This window comes from Hippopotamus amphibius, chromosome 3, assembly GCF_030028045.1.
Source record: "Hippopotamus amphibius kiboko isolate mHipAmp2 chromosome 3, mHipAmp2.hap2, whole genome shotgun sequence".
In the NCBI taxonomy this organism is placed as follows: Eukaryota; Metazoa; Chordata; class Mammalia; order Artiodactyla; family Hippopotamidae; genus Hippopotamus; species Hippopotamus amphibius.
Genome location: NC_080188.1, coordinates 68,419,046 through 68,433,140, shown reverse-complemented (window position 1 = coordinate 68,433,140; position 14,095 = coordinate 68,419,046). Strand labels below are relative to the sequence as shown.

Genomic DNA, 14,095 nt, shown 5'->3' with positions numbered 1-14,095 from the left:
TTGTTAGCTACGGTCATCATGCTATACTTTTGATTCACGCTTTTTAATTAAATTTAATAAATATTAATTAATTGAATTGAATTGTTTGCTAAAGACCATGCACTGTTCTGGGACCTGAGGAGATACCAAGTTGCAAAAACACAGAAGGCAGTAACACTGGGCCCTGACCTTATGAAGGTGACCATCCAGTGAGGAAGATGTAAACATGGCATTCCATCCTTATTGCATTTCCCTTACTCACTTTTTGTCTGAAGTAGTTTCTCTATCAATGTTGGCTAACATTCATTTTTGGTATCTCTTAGCTAATTTTGTAGGGATTAGAGAGTAGCCAAATTTGTCTTGGGCACAATTAATAATGATGATAATTTTTAATAACATTTAACACTGTTGAACTACTAACGAGATTAGATGAGTGAAAATTTCTTATAATGAATAATGTATTTCACAAGTGAAAAAATTTCGTGACTGTTTAAAAATAACTGCAGGTATATAAGCAATCATGTAGATATTTTCCCTCCTGATAGTTTGCAGGAAGGATTTCATAAGTTGAGAGGGACTCACCAGAATGAGGCCGTGGGGGCACTGTGACCCTGTTAAGGTCTGATGAGACTACTCTGACGGGGCTCTCCGGGGCTGAAGTGCTGGGTGGGTTACTGCATCTGGCCAATGGCATCTCATCCTTCTCTGGGTGGTTGGACTGGCCCGCACCCGACAACGTTCTGAATGAGTTCCCATCATCATTCACATTACAGATTGGAATGTTGTTCAAACCTAGGTGAATAAAGATGAAAAGGACAAAAAACCAGATTAGGTTTTTGGCAGGTTTGCTTTGAATGATCAGCAATTTCCCAACCAGATATTATAAAATGTACCTAAGATGTCAGACTTTAAACTTTATGAACGAGTGCTAGGTGGACATTCCTTGAAAGTCAGTGTAGCAAATTATGTTTGCCATACATACTTTCTTAAAATGTCCTGCCATCTTGTTAGCTTTGAGAACCAAGGCCCACATCTTTGATCTTGGTCTGGCAGTCAAGTGGAGTAGATCTGCTTCTATCCCAGATAGACCTCTCATTCCCAAGTCTTGATAATGACTAAGAGGAATTATGTTAGCCCTTTTCATGAACATCAGATCTAGATTTTTGAAAGCATCCAGAATGTCTCGGGACTTCCTTGGTGGTGCAGTGGTTAAGAATCTGCCTGCGTTCCACCCCTCCCCCGCCCCAGATGGGGACAGAGGTTTGAGCCCTGGTCCAGGAGGATCCCACATGCTGCGGAGCAACTAAGACCATGTGCCACAACTACTGAGCCTGCACTCTAGAGACCTCAAGCTACAGCTACTAAGCCCACGTGCCACAACTACTGAAGCCCACACACCTAGAGCCTGTGCTCCTCAATAAGAGAAGCCACCGCAATGAGAAGCCCATGCACCACAACAAAGAGTAGCCCCTGCTCACCACAACTAGAGAAAGCCCGCATGCAGCAATGAGGACCCAAGGCAGCCAATAAATAAATTAATTAATTAATTAAATAAAATTGAGGGGAAAAAAAAGCATCCAGAATGTCTCAATGTAACAAGGCCTCCTAAAAGATGTACACTGGCTTTTCTTTTGTACTGGCAGAAGATAAAAAGCTTTCAGAGCTATGAATAGGAGGCAAGATAATGTAAATTGTGTGAGAAGAAAGGAAGGAAAACGTAGTACAATGGAACCTCCTTCCTCATGTCAGAGCCTTCTGGGCTCATTCATTCTCCTATAACAGCTATTTGCTTTTGGCTCAAATATTGAATTATAGACAGGCCTTCTTTTCAGCATCAATACTGGGTCATGTCAAATTGGACCGCTTAGGAAATGGATGTGTGTAGGGCATTGCTCTATGTTAATCGGTGAATTATGAGAGGTAGTAATAGATGGCTGCTTTGTTTCCCAAGAGGTTGCACAGGACAGTGTTTTTCATATTTGCTCATTCTTCCAAATCTCCTTTTTGTACTATTGGTTCACGCCCTTCTTATGTATCTGCTTAAATGACATCAAAAAGGTCCTTGCTGACAACCCTGCATGAAATGTACCCCATCACACTCTGTCCCCTTATGTTTTTATTCTTCTCATAGTATTTGTTTGCACATTACTGGGCTGAGCTGCACTAGAATGTAAGCTTCATGAAAGCACAGAGTTTGTTTTGTTTGCTGCTCTAGTGCTAGTGTTTAGAAGAGTGTCTGGCACAAAGTAAGTGCTCTATGATTATCTGTTAAATGGATAACACAACCAAATATAAAGCTTTCATTTAGTCTAATACTTAGAACTTCACTGATAGTAACTGGTACCAAATACACAGGGAAAAAAAATTTTGAAGACAGCATCACATCTTATCATTTTATCTTAAACACCTGGGTTAGTGATTGGCCCATGCATATAATGAAAAGTTGCCTACCAAATGAAATAAATAAAATATCAAGACAGACAAATCAATGACAAATCCTGATTGTCTCTACTATCTCCTATAATTAGTAAAAATGTGTGTTGTGTGCACGTGCGTGTGTGTGTGTATGTGTGTGTGTGTGTTGGAGAGATTTTTTTCCCTTCATCTCTAATTTCTTTTAGCTTTGTTTTTCTCATTCATCCACTTTCTTTCTTTTGCAATGGAAAAATATTTTGAATAATATGTTCATAACATTGTAAATCAACCTATAATCCAACATAAAATAAAAATTTTAAAAACATATATATATATATATATATATATATATATAGAATATATGTGTATACCACACAGGACATAAGTAATAAGAAAGAATTCAGATTCCATCTATCCAAGAATTAGGGAAGAACTATATAAAAATGAGTGAAGGATCACTTGATAAAAGTTTACCTTCTGGTGCTCACTCCGTCTTGCAAAAGCACCAGAATTACAACTAACTGCTGAACAACCATCAACAGAAAGACACTGGACCTCACCAAAAAAGACACCCCACATCCTGAGACAAAGGAGAAGCCACAGTGAGACGGTAGGAGGGGCACAATCGCGTTAAAATCAAATCCCATAAATGCTGGGTGGGTGACTCACAAACTGGAGAACAGTTATACTGCAGAAGTCACCCACTAAAGTGAGGGTTCTGAGCCCCACATCAGGCTTCCTAATCTGGGAGTCCAGCAACGGGAGGAGGAATCCTCAGAGAATCAGACTCTGAAAGCCAGCGGGATTTGATTGCAGGACCTCCACAGGACTGGGGGAAACAGAGACTCCACTCTTGGAGGGCACACAAAAAAATGTGCTCACCAGGACCCAGGGGGAAGGATCAGTGACCCCATAGGAGACTGAACCATACCTACCTGCTGGTGTTGGGGGGTTGCCTCTGGAAGTGGGGGGTGGCTGTGGCTCACCGAGGAGACAGGGGCACTGGCAGCAGGGGTTCTGGGAAGTGCTCATTGGTGTGAGCCCTTCCAGAGTCCACCATTAGCCCCACCAAAGAGCCTGTAAGCTCCAGCGCTAGGTAGCATCAGGCCAAACAACCAACAAGGTGCGAACACAGCCTCACCCATTAGCAGACAAGCAGATTAAAGTTTTACTGAGCTCTGCCCACCAAATCAGATTGTCTTACTGAGCTCCGCCCACCCAGCCCTACCCACCATCAGTCCTTCCCATCAGGAAGCAAGCACGAGCCTCCTAGATAGCTTCCTCCATAAGAGGGCAGACAGCAGTATCAAGCAGTAGCAGCAGTATTTTGTGTTGTGGAACTGAAAATCACAGCCACAGAAAGTTAGAGAAAATGAAAAAGCAGAGGACTTTGTACCAGATGAAGGGATAGGATAAAAACCCAGAAAAACAACTAAATGAAGAGGAGATAGGCACCCTTACAGAAAAAGAATGCAGAATAATGATAATGAAGATGATCCAGGACTTTGAAAAAGGACTGGATGCAAAGATCGAAAAGTTTACCAAAGACCTAGAAGAATTAAAGAACAAACAAACAGAGATAAGCAACACAATAACTGAAATGAAAAACACACTAGAAGGAACCAATACTGGATTAACTGAGGCAGAGGGGAGAATAAATGACCTGGAAGACAGAATGGTGATAATCACTGATGCAGAAAAGAATAAAGAAAAAAGAATGAAAAGAACCAAAGGCAGCCTAAGAGACCTCTGGGACAATGTTAAACACACCAATATTCGCATTATAGGGGTCCCAAAAGGAGACGAGAGAGAGAAAGGACCCAAGAAAATATTGGAAGAGATTATAGTTGAAAACTTCTCTAACATGGGAAAAGAAATAGCTAGCCAAGTCCGGGAAGCGCAGAGAGTCCCAGGCAGGATAAACCCAAGGAGAAACATGTCAAGACATATAGCAGTCAAATTGACAAAAATTAAAGACAGAGAAATGTTATTAAAAGCAACAAGGGAAAAACAACAAATAACATACAAGGGAACTCCCATAACGTTAACAGCTGATTTCTCAGCAGAAACTCTGCAAGCCAGAAGGGAGTGGCATGATATATTTCAAGTGATGAAAGGGAAGAACCTACAACCAAGAATACTCTACCCAGCAAGGATCTCATTCAGATTAGACAGAGAAATCAAAAGTTTCACAGACAAGCAACAGCTAAGAGAATCCAGCACCACCAAACCAGCCCTACAACAAATGCTAAAGGAACTTCTCTAAGCGGGAAACATAAGAGAAGAAAAGGACCTACAGAAACAACAACAAAGCAATTAAGAAAATGGTAATAGGAACATACATATTGATAATTACCTTGAATGTAAATGGACTAAATGCATCAACCAAAAGACACAGACTGGCTGAATGGATACAAAAACAAGACCCATATATATGCTGTCTACAAGAGACCCACTTCAGACCTAGGGACACATACAGATGGAAAGTGAGGGGATGGAAAAAGATATTCCATGCAAATGGAAATCAAAAGAAAGCTGGAGTAGTGATACTCATATCAGATAAAATAGACTGTAAAATAAAAAATGTTACAAGAGACAAGAAAGGACATCACATAAAGATCAAGGGATCCATCCAAGAAGAGGAGATAACAATTATAAATATATATGCACCCAATATAGGAACATCTCAATACATAAGGCAAATGCTAACAACTATGAAAGAGGAAATGCAAGGCAGAAATAGAGACACAGGTGTAGAGAACAAACACATGGACACCAAGTGGGGAAAGCGAGGTGGGTTGGGGGGGAATAAATTGGGAGATTGGGACACCAAATTGTACACTCTAAGTATATGCTGTTTATTGTCTGTTAACTGTATCTCAATAAAAGTTCTTAAAAGAAAAAAAAATGTGTGAAGGGTCAAATGGATTCCAGAGTCAAATGGGACAATATTAAATTATTTAAAGCTAGTCAGGGAAATGTGAGATTCAATCCAGCAGTGAAGGAAGTTAGCAATAATCTTGGTGGGAGTTCCATTAACTTCCTTGAATATACAGGAGAATTAAGTGATAAGGGTCTTCGGCCCAAGAAAGACCAGTTCCCTCTATAGGGCATCAAGTTTCTGTTACTCCAATAATTATAAAGGACTCACCTTATGGGACAGAACCAGGTGAAGAAAATCTCACATCCCTGCTAATTCTGTGATTCATAGGCAACCTCAGTTTGATGAGAAAGTAACTCTATTATTAATATTATTATGTTGGTAAAAAGTAATGTTTTAAATAATATATTTTCTATGGTTATGAATTTGATGTATTTAATTTACAGTAATTATCTACAGCTTGGTGAGAATTTGCTTGCTAAGGATGTGAAATATTTAAAAGAAAATCAAATATATTTAATGAGTAATTGACATTTAAAGCTTTTAAAAGTTATTTATTGGGACTTCCCTGGTGGCGCAGTGGTTAAGAATCCACCTGCCAGTGCAGGGGACATGGGTTCTATCCCTGGTCTGGGAAGATCCCACATGCCACAAACAACCAAGTCCGTAAGCCACAACTAATAAGCCTGCGCTCTAGGGCGCAAGAGCCAAAACTATTGAAGCCCATGCACCTAGAGCCCGTGCTCCACAACAAGAGAAGCCACTTCAACGAGAAGCCCTCACATCACAATGAAGAGTAGCCCCTGCTCGCCATAGCTGGAGAAAGCCTGTGTGTAGCAATGAAGACCCAATGCAGCCAAAAATAAAATAAATTGTAAAAAAGGTATTTATTAACTGAACTTGTAAACGGGACCAAATATTAATCAAAAGTTCCCCTTTAAGTGATTGTTAAAATTTACTAGATTTAGGGAATTCCCTGGTGACCCAGTAGTTAGGATTCGGCACTTTCACTGCAAGGCGGGATTTGATCCCTGATCAGAGAACTAAGATCTCGCAAGCTGCACAGCGCAGCCAAATAAATAGATTTATAAGTAAAATAATAAAATTTATAAGTTAAATTTTGAAAGTTAAAACAAAAATGTTTAGAATTATTAATTTAAAATTTAACTTAAAAATAACAACTGCAAATAATCTTTTTTATAGACAAAACTCTCCATCAAGAATACCAACTATTTAATATTAGCATAGTTAGTGCTATAAAAGTAGTAGTATTCCATTTCATATCCTCCTCCCCAGACCAACACCCATCCAGCTTTTACAGACCAGCAGGGGAGAGGGGGTGTGGTCTGTTTTTCCTTCACCTCGTTCTTCCGTCTTCCTTCCCTACTCACTGCTTCTAGCTCCTCCAGGGCTGGGGTGGAGGATGGAGGAGTGGTAAAGTGGATGCAAAGGTTTACTCACTTAATGGTGTTTTAATTTAGTGTTGAGGTGTCTATGAGGCAGAGAGGAAATGCTGGCTCTTCCTCTCATGAGTACTTTTGTGGGTTCTTTGGATTCTCCTGGCTGAAGAGATTTCTGATACTGTTCACTGTCATGGATAATGTACCTACCAGATAATTACTAATATCTCTTCCTCCTCTCATTGACCCCAAGAGCAAAGTCACACAGCCTCTATCCGCTGGAGTTGTCCTGTTATAGCAGTTAGTCCTCTTGACAATCTTAGGTCGGCTTCCTCCTGAGCACCCAGTCTAACCCACAGGAAGCAAGCCTCTTGTCCAGTTTCCTGTTGGAAAGCAACTTAACACCAGTCTTTAAGCCACTGACACACGCAGCTTCAGTCATCTTTTGTCTTTCATTTTTAAGAAAGTCAGACACCATTCTGTGTCCTCCATAGCATAGAAGATACAAGTTCACCCAAAGAACAGTCTCCCCATATTCCACTGCAGAAACGATAGAGTAGCCCAGGAGCTGGCAAGGATGGAGCTGTACAGCTAGCACAGCTGTACAGGTTGTTAAAAATTGAAATACTTTCATACCACTTGGTCAGTTGCTGCCCTGAGCTTCCTGAGTGGCCCCTTTGGCACCTCTGCAGGCCCTTTTCCTATCAATCAAGTAATCCAAGGGTTAATGCCTGCACAGAGGGTGTCCGCAGGCCTCTGCTCTAGCTCCAGTGCTGGCATCTGGTCCCAGTAGTCAATGCCCGGTGAAATGTTTTGAATAATACCCCTGTGTTTACTCACCAGAATCATCAAGTAGTCCAAGTACAGAGAAGAGAGAGACATTCTAGGACCCTGACCCCCTTACCTTTGATATGGCAGACCCTTCTGGGATGAGGGGTGTTCCTGACTAGAAAACAGCTTCCATTTCTCGCTGAAATATGGCTGCCTTTGCTCTCAAACTGAGGAGCAGACGCCGGGGATTGGAGGCTCATGTTCATGGAGTGCTGGTTGCCTCCTCTCCACTGTTGTCACAAAAGGTCTTGGAGTCTACCCCGTAACTTCACTTCCAGAGGTGCTCAGACAGACCCTGAAATCACAGAACGACAATCATTCAGACAAGGGGTTCTAGGTGTTTTCTTACACATTAAACATTTCCCCATCTTCTTTGTTTGCACTGAGTTGTCTCTCATGTCAAAACAATGTGAGGTTAATTTTACTTTAAGACCAAGTTTTTTGTAAACATTGAAATCAAAATAAGCATATGTGGAATAGATAAAAAATTTTCCCTAGAAAAACCAGAACATTTGTGAGAAACTTAAAAGATATTCTATATTTAATTATATTAATGTCACTGTTGGCTTACTAACATTCAAATATATAACATGGCTTTCAACAATTTTGATATAGTAAATTAAAGTGATAGCTTTAAAATACAATACCCACAAATGTGCTTTACATTCAATTTACTGTAAATGAAGACCTTTCATGTTATACCTTAAGAAAATCAGCATCTTACTGTTGGTGGAATGTAAGATGTTACAGCCACTATGGGGAAAAGTAGGGAGGCTCCTTAAGAAAACAAAAATAGAACCACCATATGACCCAGCAATCCCAGTACTGGGCATATACCCTGAGAAAACCATAATTTCAAAAAGACACATGTACCATAATGTTCATTGCAGCGCTATTTACAATAGCCAGGACATGGAAACAACCTAAATGTCCATCAATAGAGGAATGGATAAATAAGATGTGGCTCATATATACAATGGAATATTACTCAGGCATAAAAAGGAATGAAATTGAGTTATTTGCAGTGAGGTAGATGGACCTAGACTCTGTCATACAGAGTGAAGTAAGCCAGAAAGAGAAAAACAAATACTGTATGCTATATATATGGAATCTAAAAACATGGTACTGATGAACCCAGTGGCAGGGCAAGAATAAAGACACAGATGTAGAGAATAGACTTGAGGATATTGGCGGGGGGGGGGGGCGGTGCGTGGAGGGAAAGCTGGGATGAAGTGAGAGAGTAGCATTGACAAATATACACCACCAAATGTAAAATAGATAGCTAGTGGGAAGCTGCTGCATAGCACAGGGAGATCAACTCAACGCTTGGTGATGACCTAGAGAGGTGGGATAGGGCGGGTGGGAGGGAGGCTCAAGAGGGAGGGGGTATGGGGATATATGTATAAATACAGCTGATTCACTTTGTTGTACAGCAGAAACTGGCACAACATTGTAAAGCAATTATACTCCAATAAAGATCTAAAGAGAAAAAAAAAAGAAAGAAAGAAAAGCAGCATCTTCTAAGACAATGGTATAACCTGAAGGAGAAAAAAAATCCAATAGCAAAAGAATGGATTTTTTTCTCGAAAAACAACAGAAATATGAGAAGAACATATTATTAAAATAAGGAATTAATAGAAGTAGAGACCAGGAAGTACATAACTTGCTTATTGATAAAGAAATATTACCTCTATTAGAGAACCAGAAATCTCATTGATTTTTTTAATGAAGTGACTAAAAGTTTTCCCAAACAAGTATTAGAGAAATCCATCAATGGAAAACTAGTCAAATATATATGATGGATGGATTCTGTAGACTAAATCAGTTATAGTTACATCTACAAATTTGCCATGGATTGTTTACTAGGGACAAAATACAGTTCTGTGATAAATAGTAGGCATATTTTAAAAACCAAAAAAATTTTAAAACAGCACAAGGCAAACAAAAAATACGCGCACTTCCCAGTATTTTAGTGTCATAGATAGTCACTATATAGTAGAGAGGAACAATTCTCAGCCTATTTTCCCCACAATGATACACATGACAGGGATGTTCACATGGAAGACACATTCCCATCACACGTTCAGATTTTAAAGACTGCATCTCAAAATTGTGGGGAAACAAAGTACTAAAAAATTGTTTCAGTCACCCAATTCTAGTATGTCAGTAACTGCTGCTCAGCAGTTATACAAACAGGTTCTAACTCCGGTCTTTCCAATCAGGTAAGCACATGGCATTGCAACTAAATTCCAGCGATAGTGTTGGAGAACTTACCCTTGTTTGTATTAATTCCTTTTAAAAGCTAAACAACTTGCAAATGTGAACATTTTAGCTATTATTAATACCTTGGGTCTTGCCTCACTGCCTGTTGCAAAACTTGGCTGAGACCTCCTGACTTAGAGGATACACCCAAAAGATTTGTTGAGTGAAAGTAGCCAAGTTCTGTCTACAATTCTATTTTAATTGCGACACTAACACTGAATTCATCCTGAAGAACAAAAGAAAAACCTGTAACTCTGAGGGAAAATCCAATTAAAATTACCATTCATTACTCAGGGAATTGTGTAAGTACTTCTGGGAACAATATTTTCTTTTCTAAAGCCTCTTGAATCTACCTATTTACTAGTAAATTATTGAATTTTTTTTAGACTACACAACACAAAATCCTCAGAATAGATGATTTTTAAAACATGATTAATCAGCCTAGTTCTGGCCATTGTTACTTAGAAAATACCATGCAAATCTGTATTAAATATTAATATTCTTAATCCAAAATAGCACATATGCTAAATAAATGCTTACCAAAGGAAACTACAATAGCTGATCAATGAACAGCTGAAAGTTACTGTGAATTCCTAAAGATGTAAAGACGGTTATTTAGGTAAAGGATGCAGAACCATTTTGCATTTGCAGAGCCCCGTGCCTAGTATACATGCCACTCAGATCTCCCCATCGCTCCTCCCTCACTTTGTTCATGGCTTTGTCTAAATAAGACTTTCTCCAAAAGGCTTCTTTACCCCTCTCTAAAGTAGTTTCCACCATTATCCCAGCCTCAATCACTTTCTATCCCTCAACCCTCTTTAAGCTGTCTTCATTACTCATAATGTATGTCACTCCTTGACATTATTTTTTTTTTACATTTCTGTGTTTATTTTCTGTTTCTCTCAATGGGATATAGCAATCAAGCAGGCAGTGACCTAGTCCAATTTTCCACCTGTGTATTCCCAGTACTTGTCACATAGTTTATGCTCAATAAGTATTTATTAAAGTTAAATGTTTCCAAAGAATAAATGTCCTTATCCCACAAATTCAGCATATTTTATTTGTATGACCTCCTCAAAAATAGGTGGTTTCCTTTAAAAGATAATGCCCCACCTCCTCAAAACAGACTTAACTGGCCTTTACATAATTTTGAGAAGATGAATTTGATGGCGGTCCATCAATTAAATCAAATCTAAAACTTTAGAAAATTATTTTAATGATGAATTTAAAATTATACCTGAGGACAGTTTTAAAGGAAGGTGATCTGCTTGACTGGAACTCAAGGCTGTTGATACCCTTCAAGCCTTATAATGAGTCTATTTGAGTTGTCATTGATTTCCTTAAATCTTTGTACTTGAGCTGGGAATTTTTAATTGGCAGAGACAGCGTAATGTCTAATGCTTTCAAAAGAATGTAACTGTCTCCCTCTAGTTTCTCCCACTGGCTCCAAGGAGCCTATGTGGCTCCCTGGTTGTTAAGATACACTACATAGCTTAGCAACATGGTAACATTCTTTAGGGAAATCTGAGTTCCAGAAACTCTCCACCTGCCATTCTTCTCAGAGCTCCACCTACCCAGAGCTTGACAAAGCCACGTGGCAGCAGTGACTTTTCTCAGTGTTGGACATAAAATAGAACTGAATCAAATGTAAGAGAAAGAGAAAGAAGAAAGAGGGAAAAAAGAATTTCAATTATATTGATAATTCTCTGCAAAATTTTGCTTAAAGAATATATCACGCAGATGTAATCAAACTTAGCTCATCAAAAAACTATAGGGAGAAAGTGTGAATCATTTTAAAGATATCCCAGTCATCCTGCTCTAGTAGTCAGGATGTCCATGCTGACGACTTGTTCAATAGCCCAGAAAAAAAACTGAAATGTTAATTAAAAGCCATAAAGAAACATTAAGTAATATAAAGTCATAGCATTCCTTGTGAAAATTAAAGATGGAATCATAGTAATTCCATACATGCACACACACATATGCATGAACATATATGTTGCTGTCAACTCTCAGGATTGTATATACTGGTGCTTCCCAGTATTTTCCTTTTCAGACCACACATGATCTTAACTTCTGAATTACTGTCTCTGAAAGCAATGTAGCTAATTTCTGAAGGGCAAACATTAATTTAAAACAATGCAAGGATAGAACCTAACCCAACCTATTTTCTTGGCTGGCCCTAAGAATTAAAGGCTCAGCATCTCCCCATGCCTATAATGCATTCAGGACATATATTGAATGAGGGATTTAAAGGATTTTCCCAAGGTAATTTTTGCATTTTAAGATTTTCTTTCTACACTTTGTATCAGTTAGGAATTGGCTTTATACAGCTAGTAACAGCGATTATTTCTCCCTCACGTGAAAGAATTCAACAGTCTCGGGCTGGTACGGAAGCTCTGTGGTGTCATTATGGACCCAGGCTTGCCCCACATTTTAGGTCCATATTCCTTAACGTGTGGCTTCTCTTCTGGAGGTTAACTCTTATCCAAGATGTTTCCTGAAGTTCCAGCCATCCAAATGGCTACTATATTTCCAGGTATCACATCCATAGTCCAGGAAGAAAACAAGAGGAAAGGGCATTAGGGACTGACAAGGGGCCGTGCTAGGCGTGTGCTCCCCCAGTAGGAGCCTTTCCAAGAGTCCCAGGCAATAATCTGCAGGCACTGATCCCTTGTAGCTGCGGGGGGCATAGGAAATGTAGCGTCCTCACAGAGTGCATTCCCACCCCTTTCTAAAATAGGGGCTCAGAAAACATACACTGGGTTATAAGCAGAAGTCTCCACCACAGGCCCTGATATTCATACCTAACCCCTGTGGGAGAGGTATCTACATTCTGTGTGGTGTGTACCTTTCCTTAGAGAGGGCCAAGCATCCGTTAGAGGGAGATACACCCCTGGCTAGGTGACCGTGGTTCTGTTATATTCTCTTTATGAGGATCTATAGGGACCTTTCCTGTCTCATTACTAGGAAAAATGATATAACTGGTTGTGTTGGGCACAGTTTGCAGTAATTCTGTCAGCACCATGGACAGAGATAGCTCTGCGGCACTGCTCACGGGGGCCCACGTATGCCTGTTGCCTTGGTCACAAACAGACTACCAGTCCAAGAATCTCTATTATTTTCAGCAGAGGTAGAAAAAAATGGAGAGATTTCTTGGAATATATGCATGAATCTATGAATGGTGGTAGGTAATTTTTAAAACAATTTTTAAAACAATCATAAACAGGAAACTCCACAGGTCGTTCATTGTCCAAAGCCATTTTGAGTACTGTTGCAGACTGAATTGCAACCCCCAAAACTCCTATATTGAAGCACTAATCCCCAATGTGACTGTATTTGGAGATAGGGCCTTGAAGGAGGTAATTAAGGTTAAGTGAGGTCTTAAGGGTGGGTTCTAAACAGATAGGATTTGTGTCCTTTTAAGAGAAGGAAGAAATACCAGAGCTCTCTCTTTCTCTCTATGCACACATAGAAGAAAGGTCATGTGAGGACACAGCAAGGAGGCATCCATCTGCTAGTCAGGAAGAGAGGCTTTACCAGGAGCAACTCTGCCAGCAACTTGATCTTGGACTTCCAGCCTCTAGAACTGTAACAAAATTAAGCTTCTGTCATTTAAGCCACCCAGTCTGTGGTATTATGTTAAGAAAGTCCTAGCAGCTTCATACAAGTGTGAATATGCAAGCCACTCTGTTAGGTCCATTTTCTCCACGTGCAAGCAGTGTGGCCATATCTTGAAGCTGTGAACAAATTAGGCCTGTTCATTTTTATCTTCATTTTGCATTTGCTGTAAAAATGCCACCAGTGCCTGATTAACATATAAGAAGGTAATGTAAACAATTTATGAAAGGCAAAAATGCAAACTTAAAACAATACAAGAATAAAACTTAATTTCACCTGGTGTCTTACCCATCCAATACTCTGTTCTGTCAATTTTGGAAGCACATGATTCAGCACTAAATTTGCAACAAATATCTGCAATCACAGAAAACAGTACTTTGTGATCTCTAGAGCACAACAAAAATGCTTATGCAAGTGTAGTAGAAAGACTTCTAAATTGGCGGCCAAGATTCCCTCCCCCTGGTGACCCCGTGTAATCCCCTTCCCTTGATTGTGGGAGAATCAGTGAATACGATGGTGTCACGTCTGTGATTACATTCTATGGCCAAAGTGAAGAGATTTTGCAAATAGTATTAAAATCTCAAATCAGAATTACTTTCCTATTTTTTTGGAGGTGATGGATAAGTTTATTATCTAGATTGCCGTTTTGGTATCACAAGTGTATGCATATGTCAAAGTCATCAAGTTGTATACACTAAATAGGTGC

The 14,095-nt window shown here is 39.5% G+C and overlaps 1 protein-coding gene across 1 annotated transcript in view; it reads right to left on the bottom strand.

The window, feature by feature from the left end:
• C3H4orf17 (chromosome 3 C4orf17 homolog) overlaps nucleotides 1-7,706 on the bottom strand; it is a 45,285-nt gene extending 37,579 nt beyond the window's left edge. Inside the window, exons 1-2 of the mRNA XM_057729909.1 lie at nucleotides 7,580-7,706; nucleotides 562-771 (exon numbers count right to left, since the gene is read on the bottom strand). Of these exons, the coding sequence (XP_057585892.1) occupies nucleotides 562-771; nucleotides 7,580-7,706 (337 nt within the window). The remainder of the gene's footprint in view (nucleotides 1-561; nucleotides 772-7,579) is intronic.
• Between the last annotated feature and the right edge of the window lie 6,389 nt (nucleotides 7,707-14,095).